General features: G+C 39.9%; 1 protein-coding gene and 1 long non-coding RNA gene across 8 annotated transcripts; both read left to right on the forward strand.

Moving 5' to 3' along the window:
• The first annotated feature begins 4,024 nt into the window (after window positions 1-4,024).
• Window positions 4,025-19,833, forward strand: LOC106608618 (sensor for unfolded proteins in the ER ire1). 7 transcript variants are annotated; one of them, XM_045721619.1, is made up of 8 exons: window positions 12,779-12,797; window positions 12,836-13,038; window positions 15,438-17,429; window positions 17,587-17,747; window positions 17,825-18,057; window positions 18,640-18,769; window positions 18,925-19,022; window positions 19,112-19,833. In XM_045721619.1, exons 3-8 carry the CDS (start codon window positions 15,452-15,454, stop codon window positions 19,248-19,250), a joined length of 2,739 nt encoding a protein of 912 aa, XP_045577575.1. In that variant the 5' UTR covers window positions 12,779-12,797; window positions 12,836-13,038; window positions 15,438-15,451; the 3' UTR covers window positions 19,251-19,833. The 7 variants fall into 7 exon arrangements, with proteins under 7 accessions (XP_045577578.1, XP_014062149.1, XP_045577579.1 ...); XM_045721622.1 differs by lacking the exons at window positions 12,779-12,797; window positions 12,836-13,038 and adding an exon at window positions 4,025-4,097 and having other exon boundaries at window positions 16,919-17,429; XM_014206674.2 differs by lacking the exons at window positions 12,779-12,797; window positions 12,836-13,038; window positions 15,438-17,429; window positions 17,587-17,747 and adding exons at window positions 4,132-4,423; window positions 4,583-4,743; window positions 4,821-5,015 and having other exon boundaries at window positions 18,020-18,057.
• LOC106608621 (uncharacterized) lies at window positions 5,522-11,620 on the forward strand. Its single transcript, XR_006770575.1, has 8 exons — window positions 5,522-7,865; window positions 8,173-8,267; window positions 8,408-8,505; window positions 8,592-9,402; window positions 9,488-9,546; window positions 9,812-9,864; window positions 9,964-10,201; window positions 10,379-11,620. It is a non-coding gene; the product is annotated as an uncharacterized lncRNA (long non-coding RNA).
• Window positions 19,834-20,768: the final 935 nt, after the last annotated feature.

Here is a 20,768-nt window from a genome sequence, read left to right on the forward strand (position 1 = left end):
AACTTCCGGTTTTTTACCTTCAAAATAAAAGCCCTCTCGATACACTGGGAAAGTGGATCGGTACCACTTTTGGTGTTTTGGGTGAAAGTCTCTGCTGTGTCTGAGTCTCTGGCAGAACCCTCTTATGTCTTGTCTTCCGTGGCTGTGACCTCCTGGCCCAGACCAAACAAAATTGAACTAAATTAAATTTTCAAAAACTTGCACTTGTATTTCCTACTAGCACTGGAAAAATGTACTTACTACGTTTGTGATTCAGTGTGGTTGTCTAGAATATAGGCTAGATGGGCCAGAGCTGTCCGGAAAGCCGTAGCGGCACGTCTAATTTTTGGGGAATTGTGTATCGGCTCCTCTACAAAAAACAAAGCAGCCTATCGCTGGCCCAGATTCACACACCAAGGCAAAGAAAAGTTTGATCAAAGCGGAATGAATGCGGGATCTTTATTGAATAGCAATGGAGAGTGGGATTAATTTCCTGATTCCGCCTTGTTCAATTTTAGAGTACTGGGGGTAACTAGCCCTTAGATTCTTCTGTCATCACAATTTCTGGCGATATTTCAACAAAATATTTTGTGGTAAATTGATCTAATTTTTTGAAATTTAAAAAAAGTGGTAGATATATTCCAATGAAGTTAATCTATAATTGTTTTTTTTTTTTAATATACAATATTTGTAATATAGTAGAAAAGCCTTAAGATAAATAATCCACTTGTGTAGAGAGAATAATTTAGAAAATGTTTGAGTAAAGTAGTAATATGTTGGCTGAGTGTGTTGGCACCCCCGAGGGCAAATAACAAAATATTACATTCAAATTCAATATCCTAATATAAATTCATATTTATGGAATTCGAATACAATTTCTGTTGGCACTGAAATTGCTCCATATGGGGGCAACTCAAATATTTTGCCTAGGTGGTGGGGTGGCTCCAATTTTTTGTTGTTGCTTTGGGCCCCCAAAAGGCTAGGGCCAGTCCTGCATGCCCTGAATAACCCAACCTGCCTAACATTCACAATTCCTCCCACTATCAGTTCATCTAGCAGGAAGCTCACCTTGTGACAATATGGGAGGGAAATGGGGTTAGGCTGTCAGCTGATGTTTTTGGGTTAGCCAACTCCTCTGTGTGATTGTTGACATGACAATGATTTTTAAAAGCGTCGTTCCACCAATTCGGTGCCATTTAAGAAGTGTAAAAATGATAATAATTGTGATTTCACCAAATGTTTACATTCTGTCATGAAGAGCACATGTTCAACTTCATAAAAAACATTTTTTGCCATCTCAAGAGGTTAAATAAAAAAAGTACCTATGAAGTGCCAAATAAAGTAACGGTTGCCTGTAACAGGTTGATGATTTCATCTTAAATCAGCCATAAATTCTCTTGTGACAGGGGAAATGGAAGCTTGTTTTGTGCAACAGTAGTGGCAATAGCTTCACCCCAAAATGATAATTGTTAGAAGAAAAAAAAAAGCCTGTTGTTCTATGTGGTAAAGGGTTGGCGGATTATTCTCGACCCGCTCAGTTTCCCACCACAAAACTGCAGAAAAATGCCAAAAATAGTAGAACCAGCTCACCTGCTTTTACACCATTAGGTGTTCAATGTTTCTATTGAAAAATGTTATTAAAACTCGAGTTCCGTTCACGTAACAGGGTTGACCTTAAAATGAGGGACAGACATAAATGAATCACTAATTACATGAAATAAATAATAATCTTCAAAAATTACTTTGTCAATTCAACAAAATACAATGGCTTTGAGATATTTTGTGGTTAAGTGTGTTAAAATCTTCCTAGAAGTCACAGTGTGCATGGCGTGACATGTCAAAATGCTGAATTTTGGCACTTTAGCAAGTCTTTACTGAAATGAAAAATGTGATTGATTGAATTCTCCATGTGGTCTATATTAAAAGGCACGTCATTTAATATAACAGGCTTTTCAAATTCAATATTGGTGCACTATTTCTACTTATAATACCAAAGGGACGCAAAAGGCACTCATTTCCTGGAACGACCCAGAGGTGTTGGTTAGAGCGCTCAAGTTACCTGGGTATCAGGAAGAACTGGTAGTTGATGTCTGTTCCTCATCAGTAGAGTGGACACTATAGTGGAGCTATAGATTGAAAGAGGAGTTTTTTTTTTAACCACAAAGTACTTTTAGAGGTGCTTTAAGAGAAATGTAAGGTTGTAAGGTAGATTTTGGGGGTAAATTGCAGTGAATGTTGCTCTTTCCAAGTTATAGATTATAGCAGTAATAGTGAGAGAGCGAGGTAAGTGACTAGAATAGCCTTATTAATGCAATTGTTTGTCTTTATTGGAAAGAAGACTGACATGCAATACTTACATTAACACATGTTTTTATATTTCAGGAGATGTCATTGTTGTGACTGTAACTTGTTTTCCAACTTCTTGATTATCAGGCGAGTTATTAAGTGAATAAATACAAATCCTACATTTTACACAATCATGTCATAAGCTTTACTAAAAACATTGTATTTTTTGTGGATCAGAAAAGTACATGTTATGAGCACGGATGTTCTGGTGCCAACTGTAATGCTACAAACTGCAGTAATTGCCGGTTTAATTATTTAACCATGCCACCCTTGGAAGAGAATAAAGTTATTTGGTATGCACCTGACTTAAGCTGTCAAACTGTGATGGCAGTAATAGCTAGCATAAGGTAAAATAATCAGCTATATTTTAGCATTTGTCTTATAAACTCTGCCTTGGATTTACATTGTATTATTCACATACGTATTATGTTCTAACAATGAAGAAACAGATTAGAGGCAAGGACATTAATGGATTTTACCATTGTGCTGAGTGGAAAGATATCGTAACCCCTTTAATTGCTGCTGTTGCATCTGCAAATGAAGAAATATGTACGTACCTTCTACAAGAGGGTGCTAACCCCAACCAACCATCATCCAATCTTTTGACTCCTCTGCATTATGCCTTAATGTCCAAAGCACCTGTCAATACAGTGAGGAGATTGATCGTAGCAAAAGCCGAACTGAATGCCATAGGCCCACTTGGGCTTACACCACTTGACATGGCAGTGAAAGATGATAGAGAGGATATTGTGAGGATACTTATTCATGCTGGTGCTTTTGCGCAAATAAGACCTGTTATACAGCCTAATGATGAGCATATTAATACGAATCTAGTCAAAATAATTCATCACTTGGCACCAAAAGATACGTTGTTTTACAAAATTCTAACTTTCGTAGATTTTCAACTCAGTATAGTACAGCAGAAATACCCAACTGAGATTTGACTGCTTCAACAAACACCTACTAGAGGAGAACCCTCAAAAAGCATTTACTATGATTGATTTGTGTTTTGACAATGAGGAATACCGCCAGAGAAGCATTACATGGCTGAGGGACTCTAATAAACTAGATATCTATCTTGAAGATGCAAGCACACGTCTGTCTAGAATTCCTCAGGGAATCCTGAAGTCAACAGTAGTAAGAAACTTGCATTTAGTAGTGTGCACAATGACAGAAATACCCAACAAGGTATCACTTACCATAATTCCTAAACTAGTGGAGCTGCTTCCTAGTGAGAAACGAAATGCTGATGTACAACAGTTGCTGTTAATTGTTACAATACTGTATGTAATCATACAGAAGACAAAAGACAAAAGACAAAGATGGCTGGAGCAAGTCCTTCCTTACAACATTATGCAAAGGTATTGTCCCTTTTTTGCAGAAAGAGTACACCTTGAACATAAAGGTCTACACCTATGTGTTGCTTGCTGGTCTGCTTTCATTTCATTATGTCCCTAATATCTTTACATCACTGGGAATTGCTTACATCTGTAGGAATGGGGATGGATGAAAACTTGAAACAAAAACTGGGTAATCTAAACATGTCTTTAAAGAGACAATTTACTGTTTCTAACTCTGCAAGTGAAGATTACAAAGACGGCATTTTCTCCGAAATCAAGAAGAAGAAAAAGAAGAAGAAGAAGAAGAAAGAGAAGCAAGACATGTCAAAATACAAAGAAAGGACTGGAACCTGTAACACTTCATCTACTGCTGTTGAGGAATCTGGCCTTGATGAATGTTCTAGTGTGAAGCCGATCCAACCCACCACTGACATGTCACCATTACAGCGCAAATGGCACAATGATAAAGTGAAACTATCAGTTTCTCAAGAATGAGGAAGGATTTTTATGTCTTCCAGAGCTTGACAGTACCTGTATTGTGAGATACATGGACTTTGCGGAAGACAGTTTTTTTGGTTATCTTGCTCTTCAGCTCTGTGAATACACTCTGGATGAATACATTAATACACACCTGTCCAAGGACGACACTCATGCCCTGATTAAAATCACTCAAGAGGTGCTCCGCAGTTTAAGTGTCATTCATTGTCCAGCTACCAAAGTCCTTCATCGGGATATCAAACCTCAGAATGTTTTGATAGGTGAGAGATACTATAGTATTGCACAGTTAAGCCTTTCACTCCCACTAAATCTAAAACATGGCTTTCATCATTATGGATTAAAAATCCATATGCAGTGTCTTAAAGTCATTTTCTAGTATCTATACTTATGAAAAGCATGATATTGTTTATCCTTTACAGATATCAATGGAAATGCAAAATTGGCAGATTTTGGCATAAGTTGCAGATTGACAGTGGAACAAACAACTCTATACACAATCCCTGCAGGAACAAAATGCTGGATGGCAAAGGAGACGTTAGACAAACAAGGCTCTGGATATAAGAGGAGCTCTGATATACAGGTTGAGCAACGTGAAGATAGAAAACAGAACATTTCCTGTTTGTAGAGCGATGGACTGAATGATTGTTGTAATTTCAGGTGGCTGGGATGTTGGTATACTACATTCTTTCTGGTGGACACCACCCCTTTGAAGATCCACTTGGTGATGAACTTGAACAGAATGGAAACATAATCAAGGGGACTTACACACTAGAACATGTGGCAGACGAGGTGATAAAAGACCTCATTGAGTGGATGATCAATGAAGACCCTGATGAGAGACCTACAGTGGAGGAGACAAATGTATAAGAAGTCTGTGCCAAGACTGGAAGGCAGTTGTATTCATGATCCAGCTTGGCTTTTATTATGAAGTAATAAAAAGTCTATTTGAACTCACATGCTGCGGTATTTGTGAAATATGATTGACCAAATATTTCCACGACATACATTTTAAAAGTGCTGAACAAATACTTATATTGACTATGTCCATCTTAGCTTGCTCATTTATGTCTTAATCGAAATTACGGATTGCCTCTTATCTGCTTGTTGTCCCCTTATGCCATAGTTTGTACATCTCAATTGTCAGTAGAAACCACATTTGTTTCAGCGAGTCAGCCATATCAGGTATGTTTTTTTTAAATAAGTAAATGAGGCTGAATGAACTGTTTCGCTGCCAGACAAGGCTCCGCTGATACCCTGGTGTATCAGTGGTAAGGTTTTGGGACTGCTGTTGGGACTCTGTTGTTGGGACAGCTTTATGTAGCATTTCTGGGCACAGTTAGTCACTGTTATAGTGCAATTCATGTTTTGTTTACTGCTGTGCTCTGTACTGGCTTTGCTGGCATGCATCCCACATTTTTTGGGGTTTTGTTTGCCCCACCAAGATTTACATGCTAAAATCACCACTGGTTGCAATATATAACTTTTTGGGCAACCTCACCAATTTCACATACAACTGTGAGTTATAGATCTGTCATTCTTGTTGAAAGCCAGTCTAAAAGCAGTAGATCTGTTCTATGTGTACTTTTCTATGCTTCACGTCCTTAATTTTTGTTTTTGTGTCTTTTACTTAGAACTTATAGCCACTTTGGCTTCATAAACCACCAGAAGCTACTGTTTACCACAAAGAGCATTTGATTCTGTCTCATCTCCTCTACCTTTGTCACATCTACTCCTGCTCCTGCTCCTCCCCTCCAGCGTTTGACGTCGCCGGTTTACTAACCACCGGTCCTGGGAACCATCATTACGCGCACCTGGCATTCATCACTATGCTAACCTGTACTCCATTACCTCACTTATTACCTCCCCTTTATCTGGCACTCCCTTAGGAGTATTAATACAGTATTGTATTATTTTGTTCATGTCTAGACGTGACTCCTACGTTGTATTTGCCCATGTTACTTGCTATATTAAATTTACCCCCTGCTTCTCGACTCCCAGCATCTAGGTTACAGAATACTGCCTCACAAAATGGAAGCAGCAGACGGTCGACGAGCAGGGATACCTACTTTGTCAACACCACGACCAGCTGGCACAATTGGGGACGGCTATGGAAGAGGCTCTTCGCAGTGTTCAACATCTCGAACATACCCGAGAGGCGTTGCCTTCAACTAGCGGAGGATACACTACCACCAGTCAACCTAGCACACCAGCCCATTCAGCAAACTGTGCAGGTCAGCGATGTCCCTCCCGGATAAATATGACAGCACACCATGTAAATGCTGTGGCTTCCGACTACAGTACTCGCTCTACTTTTCGCACCAGATGGGAGCTCCTACCACTGACAGGTCCAGGGTTGCCACAGTTATTTCTCTGCTGACTGGGCGGGCATTGGAATGGGCCATAGACGTCTGGGAGAGAGGAGGAACTGGATTCGTATGAGGGGTTCATGGCTCGGTTCAGAGATCTTCGATCATCCACTGGAGGGCAGAGAGAGGGGTGAGTGCCTACTCCAACTACGGAGGACCAGACGGCTGCCGAGTACGCGCTCACCTTCTGGACAGTAGCAGCATCCAGCGGCTGGACTGTGCGAGAAGGTTCAGATGGAACTGGCCTGTCGATGACAACCTCTGCTTGAAAGCACTCATCGCGATGGCCATCCACTTGGATAACCTTCTTCGGGAGCATCGGCACTCATCGCTTCTCTCCCTCCCTCAGTGAAAACTTTGTATCAGAGCCTGAACCCATGGCGGTAGGGGTCACTTGCCTCCCCGCGGCAGAGCAATGCAGACTGCGACAGCTGGGGCTGTCTCTATTGTGGTCAAGGAGGGCACCTGCTCCAGCAGTGTCCGATATGGCCCAACTCGGATCCACGAGAGTAGAGGGATGTTCACGTGATCTTTTACCTCCTGGGGCAGGTGTGAGTATCCCCCTCATCACTTTCTGCCAAACCCTTTTTGGTGGCGATCGCACTATTTGACTGTCCCTCATGTACTGTTTCTACAGCAATAATGGATTCCTGTGCCGCGGGGAACTTTATTGACCAGACCCTTGCCTCTCAACTTCACCTCATACCCGCTCTCCTCTCCTTTCGCGGTTCAAGCCCTCGATAATCAGCAACTAGGTTCCGGGACCATCAGACACGTCATCAAACCACTCACTGCGCCCCCACGCAGATGCCGCTACCCTCTGTCGGTGGCTGAAACCCAGGCCATGGAAGAGTACATCCATGAGGCGCTCCAACTAGGTTTCATCCGCAGGTCCACTTCTCCTGTGTCAGCAGGTTAATTCTTCATGGCCAAGGATGGAGGGTTACGCCCATGTATTGATTAGAGGACTCAATGAAGTCGCCACCAAGTACCGTTACCCTCTCCCATTGGTGCCCGGCAGCTATCAAAGAGCTCCGCGGGGCCCAGTTCTTTACCAAATTGGACCTACGGAGTGCATACAATCTCATCCGCATCTGGGAGGGGAATGAATGGAAGACAGCTTTTAGCACAATATCTGGTCACTACGAGTGTTCCAGGCATTCGTCAACGAGGTGTTTCGGGACATGCTCTGACGCCAGGTGGTCGTGTATAGCGACATCCTGGTTTACTCGGCAACCTTGGAGGGTCACATTGAGTGGATGATAAATGAAGACCCCGATGAGAGACCTACAGTGGAGTAAACCCTGACTCATCCCTCCTTCTGGAAACCACAGAGGTGAAAATTCTTATTTGTCAATTGAGAAGTTGTTTGAATTAGTATGGCACTGTGTATAATGGGTAATAAATTATGATTAACCACATTTCTTACATTGCATTCAACACACAAACTAAAGCTAAACATAAGGACAAAACATTTATGGATCAGGATTCCAGTGACACAATGATAACTGTACATCCATAATGAAAATAATGAGTTAATATTATTCAGATGCATAGGATGCTTGGGCAAAATGACAGAATGCTGAAGTATATGCATTAAACTGAGTACATGAATGTATGACTAGACATTTCATTTCTTTCAGGAGAGTTGGGAATGAGAGGTCGGGAAGTGTCATGATGCTGACCCAGAGCTTCTCGACGTGCTGTGGAGAGAACCTTCTGTCAGTGGAGATCCAAGGTGAAGCAGATGTCATTTTATTAAATGTGTGTATATTAAAACATGTATATACTAACGCAAAGAGTGGGAGTACCCTCTCCCCTGGCAGAGTGTAGAAAGCTCAGAGGCTACACAATTTACGGATTGTTTTGTGTTCACAGCTGCCCTCTGCTTTGATGAAAAAGATGGCTGGCAGAAAGCCCTTCCCTGAGAACATGTTGGGGTTACTACGCTTCATACGCAACCTCCATGAGCACTAGTAAGTAAGACTAATGTTTTTCCCAGTACTAACAGTTTTCACTGTCTTACCATTGAAGATGGCTGAGTTTGTTTCTCCTTCTGCAGTGCTGAGGATTTAGCATCTGACCTGATGGTCCCTGATCTCTTTGGATGCGTCTACATGTTGGCCAAGAAACAGGGGTGTGTCAAAAAAAGACAGTTATGTTGCTCTTTGATAGCCTTTATTATATTGAGAGGTGCATTAACATTTTAGGGTGGTTAATAGAAAACTGTTGATGATCAAACCTAGGTAGGAAACGGTTATTAACATTTTATTTTGCAGTGTTTGGTAATTTAGTATGCAAATAATGATGACTCTCCTACATAGTTTGTCAAATGCAGTGTACCTGCTGAGAGATGGAGGGGATGAGAGGTGAGAACATCAATCTCATCTTCATGTATGACATTACATGCAAGATCTAACCACATGTGCAAGTAATTAACCTTTGTTATTCAAGATCCCATTTACTTTAACATTTGAATAGCAGTTTTCACACTTTTTTTAAAACATTTTGTTAAACTTTTTAGATATACATTCCTGAATTGAAGCATGGGACCAAATCTGTCAGTTTTCCATGCTTACGGACACGACTTGCCATGTCGGGTACTTGAACATGATCATTAATATTGTCACTAGGTATTTAATGTTTTTAAGGTTTAACTAAATCCTTTTTGCCATGGTATGACATGTTTTATATTTGTAGATGAAATTCAACACAAGATGTGTTGAAGGTGCTGGACTGGGAAATGGGAAGCAGATGGAGATGCTGTGGTCGTATCTGAGGCACTTTGGGAAGGTCACTAGATGACGCCGTCCCATCGTATTGACCTCCTGACTGATGCCCTTCACCATGGGAAAAGATGTGCCAGAGGCAACGTTAGTACACTTGGAATTGTCATTAATTTACTTGATGCTGGTTGACTCTTGTGATGTTCCTAACATTTCCAGTTTTTTATTTTAGTGGACGAAAGTTGCAACAGAAGCAGAATGGAAAATGGCAGAAATTGCAGTCTCTAACAGGTAAACCAGTGCATCAATTCTCTAAGAATAGAATTTGAGTATTGATTAGAATTTGTCACATCTGTCAATTATGTTTTAGGAACAACACTGGACACCATTCGGGATTGTGGCAGGAATGTTAGTGTCACCCTTGAGAAGCAAAAACCTGCTCTGTGTTGGGATAAGCAATATGTTGCAATGCTCCAGCAACATACAATAGCAATGTATGTAATAAAAATAAAATAAAAATTTGGCATGCATCTCTAATCCATTTTTTTATCTTCAGGGCCCAGCAGGAAAGTGGAGATGGAATAGCTGTTGCTCAGCTTATGCAGATCGGTAGGTACTTCCTCTGTTAGTTTTTAATAGTGCAATTGTTAGATTAAGTCATATAATTGATCTCCCTGGTTAAAGTATTTAGAACTTTTCTGATTACAGAAAACTGAAGACGATGGAGAGGAAGAACGGCATCCTCCATCGATGGTCCCCCACCAGCAGTCTCTTCCAGACTGCACTCCACAGACTGCAGAGTAACAGATTGAAGACCAATTTGGAAGGAACATTCAGTCTGGTGCTAGAACGGAGGTTACTCTGTGGCCTGAAGAGATAATATGCAGGAAATATATATTCAACAATAGGAACAAGTCAACTCATATCAGTTCTATGATATTTCTGGGTGGGCAAACACAATCAATCAAAAATGTGTTGCTGTTTTTGAACTTGTTTCTGATGCTTATGGTCTATTGTTGGATGGTAATAAAGTGTATAGCAGCTGTTGTCATTTTTGAATGTTTTTGTTTAGATTGGATTACCTTTAACATATTTTTTTGTCTGTCTTATCTGTTATCAATAGATGGTCAAGGTATTGCCAACCGCCTGTCCAAAAAGCTTGCCACGGTCGGTAGTAGCATACTCTTTAAAAAAAAAACGTTTTTTAAGGACTACAACCTGAGACCAGGTTTTTCCTCACAGCTCTCACAAGTCCTGGTGTATGAGGATGCAGTGCAGGTGGACAGCACTGTTTGGTCCTGGAGAGCAGGAAGAGCAGAGGATGATGGGGAGTTTCACTTCAAGCAAAGGCTCTCTGTGCTCCATTCCCTCAGAACGGGCGTGTGAAGATAACTGGTACATTGAGGATGAAGCCATCACTGCCAAGAAGTTCTACTCACATGAGCAGGAACTGATCGTGGAGGCCTTACAACATTACACAGAGCAAGATGGATTTAGTCTTGGGGCAAGAGCTGTCCTTGCTGGAATGCTTGCTGAGCATCAGCATGCAGAAGGACAAAGTGAATTGTTCAGAAGTGCTTTTTTGAGGGCAGCGGTATAAACATTGAAGTGGAGGACATTGAGGAAGTGGATGAGGATGATGACTATGATGGGGATTACGACAACGATGGTGATATTGATGGAGGAAAAAATGTATGAGGCTGAGTGTGTCTAATTGTTGTTTGTTTCTTGTCCATTCTGTTTTAATGTATGTAATTCAGTGGTGTACAGTATTTAAGTAAAAAAAGGGGGGTAAAATGAAAAAATATTAAACATACAACAAAAATTGTATGTTTTGTTATTTTTGGGTTAAAGGAAGCACTCTGGCCATTTCTGTTTAATTGTTAGATGTGATATATAGGCCATTCTTTCATGTCATTTACCATTTATGTCATGGTGAGGGGAACCTGACGTGAACCTGCTATACCCCAACCTGAGTCTAATGCAATAGACAGGTTTGCTTCCTCCAAAGTATTGTATTTTCATTGACTTGTTAGTTGTGGAGTTTGTAAACATCAATTTAGATAATTTTGTAAATATTGTAATTTGAACATCTAAATCACTGTTGTCATTTTTAAAATAAATAACTTCTGCATGTGATCCTGCCTGCCTCCTGCAACATTTAACCATCCAAAAATGGATTTAGCAACAAATGATTCTAGCTTTAAGGATTAAGTGTAAATATTACAGAGAAAAACAAATAGAGATCAAGCCTTGTAGACTCATAATTTCTGATAACTATACTTTGCTGGATAGAGGAGACTCGAGGCCATGGTGTGGTCGAAGTAGCACATAAATAATTATTCTGGTACATGCATTTAGGGCCTACATTCAACATGCAAGAAGCGATAAGTTAGGCTTACATCTTAGATGGAAGGGCATAGTACAAAATGAATAGCATGCATTTCCATCTACAGTTTGGTGTCAAAAGCAATGGCTAAAAAGAATTGTATCCATTACAGTGTACATTATGTCTAAACAAACCAAAGAAGAGGTTACAATTTCGGAGTCATTTCCGGTCACCACCGCTGGACCCGATGCAATGTGAAACAGGGAGTTGTAGTTCTTCACAGAAAGCGTAGGTGTATTCGAACCATTGTAGTTCCTAAGCACTGAAACATTTAAACGTTTTTGTTCAGGAATCACAATCATGAAACACCCCTTAAATGTATTGTTGTCTCTACCTTCTTGCCCTTTGTGCTGTTGTCTGTGCCCAATAATGTTTGTACCATGTTGTCATGTTGTGTCGCTACCATGCTGTGTTGTCATGTGTTGCTACCTTGCTATGTTGTTGTCTTAGGTCTCTCTATGTAGTGTTGTGTTGTCTCTCTTGTTGTGATGTGTGTTTTGTCCTATATTTATGTTATTTATTTATTTAAAATGTTTAATCCCCGTCCCGCAGGAGGTCTTTTGCCTTTTGGTAGGCCGTCATTGTAAATAAGAATTGTAAAACTGACTTGCCTAGTTAAAAGGTTAAATAAAATAAATAAAAATTAAACATATGACATGTTCTCACTACAACTTCGGACTTAAATAACTTTATTTTTAATAAACAGGCCTATAGGCTTTTAGCTAGGGTTGAATATACTCATCAGTAAACTTTGGAAACAGCTTGATTGTACGACTAGACACTTTAGGTATACCCTTTACCCCTTTTTCTCCGCACTTTGTAGTTAGTCTTGTCCCATCACTGCAACTCCCGTACGGACTCGGGAGAGGTGAAGGTTGAGAGCCATGCGTCTTCCGAAACAACCCGAGCCGCACAGCTTCTTGACACACTGGAAGCTAGCCGCACCAATGTGTCGGAGGAAACACCTGGCGACCGTGCATGCTTCCGGCCTGGTGTGACAAGGACATCCCGACCTGCTAAACCCTCCCCTAACCCGGAGGACGCTGGGCCAATTGTGCGTCGCCTCGCAAACGTTCCCGAAAGTCTCGCGATGTTGCGCCACTGGGTTTACAAACTCTGCTTTTGGGATTCGCTCGCTTCCTCTCTGATTTAAAGAAGAACCGTTCATGTCCGTGTTCGAGGGTCATGTTTAGAAGTGATACATTTTGTCAAATTAACCTTCTAGCTATGTATTATAGGCAAATTGTGACTGACTGTTAATAATGAGTCGTTACTTATGATGGAAGGTGATTTGTAGATCAGTCAGTCAACAGTCGCTTTGATGCTCTTGAACGCGGCCGATGTTTCTTCCGCACTGTAAGCGTCAGCCTTTCTCATCTTAAGAACTCTTAGAGGTATGTACTTTTTAAATAGATTTGAGGCAATTGGCACAGTCCAGTGAATGTTGCTCTTTCGAAGTTATGTTAGTGGAAACAACTAATCCTCCGCATTTGAAACTATTAAAATGATTTTTTCCCCAAAATTCTGTCAACAGTACTTTAGTCAGGTAAACCACCACACCTTTAGTTTTATGCACCAGAGCTGTCAAACTGCATGTTTTATTCAGTGCCACAGTATGAATCATAAAACCCGGAAATCGTTCCAATCGTTTTTTCACCATTAATTTTTCCATCTGTGGTTTTAAAACTACTTCATATAAGGTCTGTGTTTCGTGTAGGCTTACCCTGGGGTGGCACATTGATAACCGCGCAAATCTCTCTCGGACATGATAACTTTTATAAATATTTAGCATAACATTTTTTTTTTGGTAAATTGAAGCGAATACACGGCTTATCAGAACGTCACGCCAAGGTAAGCCTACACCAAACACACAATAAATTAGATGTAAAATTCAAATGGTTGTGTTTCAAACTGAAAGTATGTTTCAAACTGAAAGTAGACAGCCCTCGACCCTAAACCCTCCGCCCTATGCCCTTGGGGGAATCCCATCGGCCATATTTGTCGTCGGTTCAAATGATTAGCCAAAGCAGGGACGTTTGCAACGTAAGCCCCTCGGCCCTGTTTTTTTAATGGAGTAAACGAGTGTACAATTATGTTCACATCGGGGCTTGAAACGCCCCACAATTCAATTCGCGATGATTGTATATCCGCGAAGAAAAGTATCGCCAAAACTTAAAAACTCTACGTCGATATGAAGTCATCATACAAGTGTAAGTAAAAACGAAGGTAAATAAGTTAGAAATTGTGCTACTAATGCACAAACACGTCTCATAAAAGTAATGATGTTTTTGTTTGGTTAGCATTTGGAAATTGTAGAAATAAAAACATTTCCTTCTTCAGAAGTAGCTAGGCACGCTAACGTTAATTAGCTAATTAATTTGCTAGCTATCATACAGTAGGCGTATATTAATAATTATATAGTCAATATAAGTAGACATGCAATCATTATTGACTAGCGCATATAAAGCGCCACCTTCCGGTGGATGAAAACACAATCATCGCGGGATGAACAAGTGACGATTTTCCGGGCAAGGGCGGCCATTTACAAATCATTCCTTCTTTGTTAGTTTTATTTTTTATTAACAACAAATCCATACAGGAAGTAAATGTGGGAACACAAGTGTGTGTATATATAAATAATATACAAAGGATAATTGGGCTAGGGGGTACAATATCACATTACACAAGGACCTTAAGGGACATACATACACTTATTATTCTAACAGCTTTTTTATTAGTAGAGTATTTAATTGTCTTAAAATACAGTTCAATTTCTTTTTGTAAGGTAAGAAAATGTGGTGTTTTTACCTAAGATAGAAGTGAAAAAAATCCTTCCTCTCTTGCCCTGCAAGTGTATACTCGTCAGACGTCATGACACGTCATCAGAAGTGTGCACTTCATTTGTGGGCTGAGGGAATAGGGTGCGTCTTTTAAGTGTTTGGAACGTAAGCAATGTGAAAATGAATGACGGAAAACCGTTGGAACCATTTCCGGGATTTTAAGGGTATTATGACGCTTCCACTGTGGCAGACTATTTGATAAAACAGTACAGGAGTTGTATTATTCTCCAAATGAACTCCACCCAATTGTAATGTACAGTAAGTACACTCTTAGAATTTTTTTTTTTTTATATAGCCTAAAAAAAGGGTTCTATATTTAAGCAATAAGGCTCGAGGAGGTGTGGTGTATGGCCAATATACCACGGCTAAGGGCTGTTCTAACGCACAACGCAACGCGGAGTGCCCGGACACTGCCCTTATCCGTGGTATATTGGGCATATATCACAAACCCCAGAGGTGCCTTATTACTATTATAAACTGGTTACCAACGTAATTATAGCAGTAAAAATAAATGTTTTGTCATACCCGTGGTATAGTCTGAAATACCACGGTTGTCAGCCAATCAATATTCAGGGCTCGAACCACCAAGTTTATAAAGAACCTTATAAACTGTGTGGTTAAAACCCTGAATGCTGATTGGCTGATAGCCATGCTATATCAGACCATATATCTCGGGTTACTGATGTCAACTTTGTGAACAGAGTGCCCCATGGTGGCGGTGTGGATATGAAATGGGCAAGCATAAGCTACGGACAACAAACAATTGCATTTTATCGATGGCAAGTTGAATGCACAGAGATACTATGACGAGATCCTGAGGCCCATTTAAAATTGTTGCGTTTATATTTTTGTTCAGTATAAGTGTAGATTACATATAAAGTTAGGCCTACTATAATTTGTTTTATTTCATTAAAAAGTTAAACTATACTCACCACCTTCGTTTTCTTCCTCAGATATCCCTGTGTAGATGACATCGTCAGGAATTATGGAACACAAGATTAATTTTCAAGAACTCCTGGCCAAACTGGTTATCTCAGAGTCAACAGATCCTATTATAAAGTGCATTATTAATAATAATCTGGAGAGGCTGAAGAAACTGATTAGAGGCAAGGACATCAATGCGTTGTACCCTTGTGTTGAGTTACAAGATGAAGTAACACCTTTAATTACTGCTGTTGCATTTGCAAATCAGGAGATTTGTACATTTCTTCTGGGAAAAGGTGCTGACCCCAACAAACCATCAAGGAGATATTTAGCACCGCTGCATTATGCTGGACGGCATAAAGTTCCAGTGAATATAGTGACAACATTACTGGAAGCAAAGGCAGATCCAAATGGTCCAGCAGAACAATCATTCTCTCCACTTCAATTAGCACATGACAGAGAGGATATTGTGAAGAAGTTGCTAGAATCTGGAGCTTTAATGTGGCTAAAACATGGCGTCCATCCTGCAATTGATCAGAAATTGGCCACAATAATTGAAAACTTTGCTAAAGAGAGTGAGTTCTTTTCCAAAATCAAGCTTTTTTTACATTTTGTACAAGCAATAAAACATTCATCCCCAACAGATGTTTTCAAACACTATGATCTTCACCTACTAGAGGAGAACCCACAAACCCACCTCACTATGATTGACATGTGCTTTAACATTGAAGGTGCAAATGAAGACGAATACTTCCAGAAAGCCATTAAATGGTTGAACGATTCCAAGAAACTAGTTTCCTATGTTGAACATATAAGCAGACGTCTGTCCACAGTTCCTCTGAAATTTAGAGCAGGTGCATTGAAATCCTTTTATAGAGTTGTTTGCGCCATGAAGGAAATACCTAATGAGGTGTCACTTACCCTAATTCCTGAGTTAGTGAAACTGATTTCCTGTAAAACAGAAGATTATCTCATGCCATTGATCATTGTTACGCTCTATGGCATCACACAGAAGACAAAAGACAAGGATCGTTGGAGCAACTCTGACCTTGAGAAAATATGCAAGCACATTGTCCCATGCACACAGAGGAAGGGTTATCCCTATGAATTGATGATGTATGCCTATGCCTTGCTAGCAGATCTTTCCACATTTAGTTGTGTTCCTGGTTACATCAGCTCTCTGGGACTGACTCCGGTACCTGACGGACTGCTTATCTGGGGAACGGATGAAAACCTGAAAGCAAAGCTGAGAGCTCTAAACAGGTCCTTAAAAAGACAACATTCAGTCTCCAAGTCAGCAAGTGAAGATTCAAAAGACAGTAATTTGTCAGAAACCAAGAAGAAGAAGAAGAAGAAGAAGAGAAAGGCAAAAAAGAAAGACATACCAAAACAAGAGACAGACGCACAAGAAAATAAAACATGTTTATCCTTCAATACTTCATCTACTGCTGTTGAGGAATCTGGCCTTGATGAGTGTTCTAGTGTGAAGCCGATCCAACCCATCACTGACATGTCATCATTACAGCGCAAATGGCACAAAGTCAGCAAGCGGTGGGAGACACAGTTAGAGAAGCTTGCCAGCATGGATGAAAGTAAAGTTTATAAAGTAGGAAACCTCACTCTAATATATGCTGATAATTACTTCCGCATAGCAAAGGGAAGTGATGGAACTGAGGTCTTCTTGGGCCTGAGGGATGATGGCACTGAAGTAGCCATAAAGAGAATGATCAGGTCAAACTATCAGTTTCTCAAGAATGAGGAAGGATTTTTACGTCTTCCAGAGCTTGACAGTACCTGTATTGTGAGATACATGGACTTTGCAGAAGACAGTTTTTTTGGTTATCTTGCTCTTCAGCTCTGTGAATACACTCTGGATGAATACATTAATACACACCTGTCCAAGGACGACACTCATGCCCTGATGAAAATCACTCAAGAGGTGCTCCGCAGTTTAAGTGTCATTCATTGTCCAACTACCAAAGTCCTTCATCGGGATATCAAACCTCAGAATGTTTTGATAGGTGAGATACTATAGTATTGCACAGTTAAGCCTTTCACTCCCACTAAATCTAAAACATGGCTTTCATCATTATGGATTAAAAATCCATATGCAGTGTCTTAAAGTCATTTTCTAGTATCTATACTTATGAAAAGCATGATATTGTTTATCCTTTACAGATATCAATGGAAATGCAAAATTGGCAGATTTTGGCATAAGTTGCAGATTGACAGTGGAACAAACAACTCTATACACAATCCCTGCAGGAACAAAATGCTGGATGGCAAAGGAGACGTTAGACAAACAAGGCTCTGGATATAAGAGGAGCTCTGATATACAGGTTGAGCAACGTGAAGATAGAATACAGAACATTTCCTGTTTGTAGAGCGATGGACTGAATGATTGTTGTAATTTCAGGTGGCTGGGATGTTGGTATACTACATTCTTTCTGGTGGACACCACCCCTTTGAAGATCCACTTGGTGATGAACTTGAACAGAATGGAAACATAATCAAGGGGACTTACACACTAGAACATGTGGCAGACGAGGTGATAAAAGACCTCATTGAGTGGATGATCAATGAAGACCCTGATGAGAGACCTACAGTGGAGGAGACCCTGAATCATCCCCTCTTCTGGAAACCACAGAGGTGAAAATCCTTTTTTGTCACTTGAAAAATGTGTTTGTTAGTATGGCACCCTGTATAATGGGTAATAATGAAAATAATAATAATGAACTTTACTGACTTTTTGTCCCCATGGGGAAATTTTGTTGCAGTGTCATGTACACATTTAAAGTGGCATTTAAATAACAAAACAAATTGACAATACAACTTTCATAAGTTACAACCAATAAAGAGACTAGCCTGCTGGCCTTACTGGGTCGATAGGAACATTAGCCCGAGCTATTTAGGAGGGATATCACACCACATTTCATACATTGCATTTAACACACAAACTAAAGCTAAACATAAGGAGATAAGGACAAAACATTTTGTGATCAGTATTCCAGTAATTGTGACAGAATGATTGACACAGTGACACAATTATAACACAATGATAATACTATGCATGCATAATGAAAATAATGAGTTAATATTATTCAGATGCATAGGATGCTTTAGCTTGGGCAAAATAAGAGACAATGCTGAAGTATATACATTAAACTATGAGTACACAAAGTACATGAATGTATGACTAGACATTTTCTACTGCACATTGTTGTCTTTCAGGAGAGTTGAGTACTTGAGAAGAATTGGCAATGAGGAGGAGGTTGGGAAGTATAGCGATGCTGACCCAAAACTTCTAGAAGCTCTGAAACAAAGTGCTGTGGAGAGAACCTTCTGTCAGTGGAAATCCAAGGTGAAGCAGATGTCATTTTATTAAATGTATATACCTGTACGTGTATATTAAAACATGTATATACTAACGCAAAAGAGTGGGAGTACCCTCTCCCCTGGCAGAGCGTGTAGAAAGCTCAGAGGCTACACAATTTACAGATTGTTTTGTGTTCACAGCTGCCCTCTGCTTTGATGAAAAAGATGGATGGCAAAAAGCCCTACCCTGAGAACATGTTGGGGTTACTACGCTTCATACGCAACCTCCATGAGCACTAGTAAGTAAGACTAATGTTTTTCCCAGTACTAACAGTTTTCAGTCTCTTAACATTGAAGGTGGCTGAGTGTTTTGTTTCTCCTTCTGCAGTGCTAAGGATTTAGAATCTGTTGACCTGATGAAAATGTTCCCTGATCTCTTTGGATGCGTCTACATGTTGGCCAAGAAACAGGGCTGGAATTCGAGGCCTGGTCTGAAAAACATGTTTCAGAGAGATCTAAGCTCATGATTCTGAAATGTAAACTGTCTGGCATTTGAACTGATGAAATATCAACTATTGTAATACTTTTGACTTTGTGTAGGTAGAGCCAATGATTTTAACTGTCTCAAGGACATTTTATATTCTATATTTTCACTGATAGACCTAATATCCATATGATTTTTTACAAATAATGATCTTACATGGTTATAGCCTACATATTATGGGAGTTCATACAAAAATACAGTACACACAAAGTTTTGATAAAAGGTAGTGATAACTTTTTTACTTTCTTCACTTAAGGTATACAGGATGTGTAATAATATAAATGATCTGTATGAGATTTATCAGGGATGTCTGGATCAAAGTATTGACATGTTTTTTTAAATCTGTGTTTTGCTTGATATGAAAATGAAGTCTGCCCAAGAGTGCATTGAAACAATTGATATCACTGAATTGAGAAATACAATGGAGGAGCTGTGACCCCCTCTTGTGGATAGAACTGTGAAGGTTACACATGTGGTGATGATCATCAACAGTTTTATATTAATCGAACACCACAATCAAATGTTAATGCATCTCTCTCAATATAATAAAGGCTTTCAAAGAACAATATAGAATTGTCTTTTTTTTGACACACCCAGACATTCCCTCCCACCTGCAACAGCTGCTGGTGTAGAGTAAACAAACTAGCATGCAGCAGGAACAAAACATTGTCCTCTTTCTGGTATAAAGCCACAAGCAGCCACACATCCAGCACCAGATCAACCACAATAAAAAACAGACTTCAGAGTCATCAGGAATTCTGACAGGGTAGTAGACCTTCTGTCACCTGTGACACCAGGTGGTCCCTTATCCCACCCGATGAGATGACAATCACCTCATTAAAAGGTGGAAATCATACCAATCACACCATTCAGGTGAATGTGGTCGACATGCTATGTCGGGAACTTAATATGTTGCGCCGTCTTATATATTAGAAACATGTTATTTTTATCAAACAACTGCACAGACTAACAGACTTTAATTTTATTTGTTTATTGGGATCCCCATTATCTGGGGTCCAACAACTCTTACGTTGTATGCAAGTATATTTGAGATCTCTTTACAGAACAATGAAACAGTGGTGGTAGCAGTAGGGCTTTTTGGTTCGTCTGGATCAAGTTATGATCCACCAAAACATGAGGAAAAGTACTTTGCAAACCAAGCTGATGTGGATCAATTCAGGTGATAGTATCAAATCCAATTTTATTAGTCACATGCGCTGAATACAACAGGTATTACCTTACAGTGAAATGCTTATTGACGAGCCCCTAACCGACAGTGAAGTAAAAAAAAAATATGGATAAGAATAAGAGATAAAAGTCATAAGTAATTAAAGAGCATCAGTAAAAAAATAACAATATATACAGGGGGGTGCCGGTACAGAGTCAATGTGCGGGAGCACCGGTTAGATGAGGTAGTATGTACATGTAGGTAGAGTTAATTAAAGTGACTATGCATAGATAACAGAGAGTGGCAGTGGTGTGGAGAGGGAAGGGGGGAGAA

This window comes from Salmo salar, chromosome ssa07 (genome assembly GCF_905237065.1).
Source record: "Salmo salar chromosome ssa07, Ssal_v3.1, whole genome shotgun sequence".
Taxonomy (NCBI): domain Eukaryota; kingdom Metazoa; phylum Chordata; class Actinopteri; order Salmoniformes; family Salmonidae; genus Salmo; species Salmo salar.

Coding starts and splice junctions, on each gene's coding strand:
- LOC106608618 (XM_045721619.1), top strand. CDS start 15,452: ATGACATCGTCAGGAATTATGGAACACAAGATTAATTTTCAAGAACTC. Junction 17,430..17,586: donor ACCTCAGAATGTTTTGATAG/GTGAGATACTAT, acceptor TATCCTTTACAG/ATATCAATGGAAATGCAAAA. Junction 18,770..18,924: donor TCTGTCAGTGGAAATCCAAG/GTGAAGCAGATG, acceptor TTGTGTTCACAG/CTGCCCTCTGCTTTGATGAA.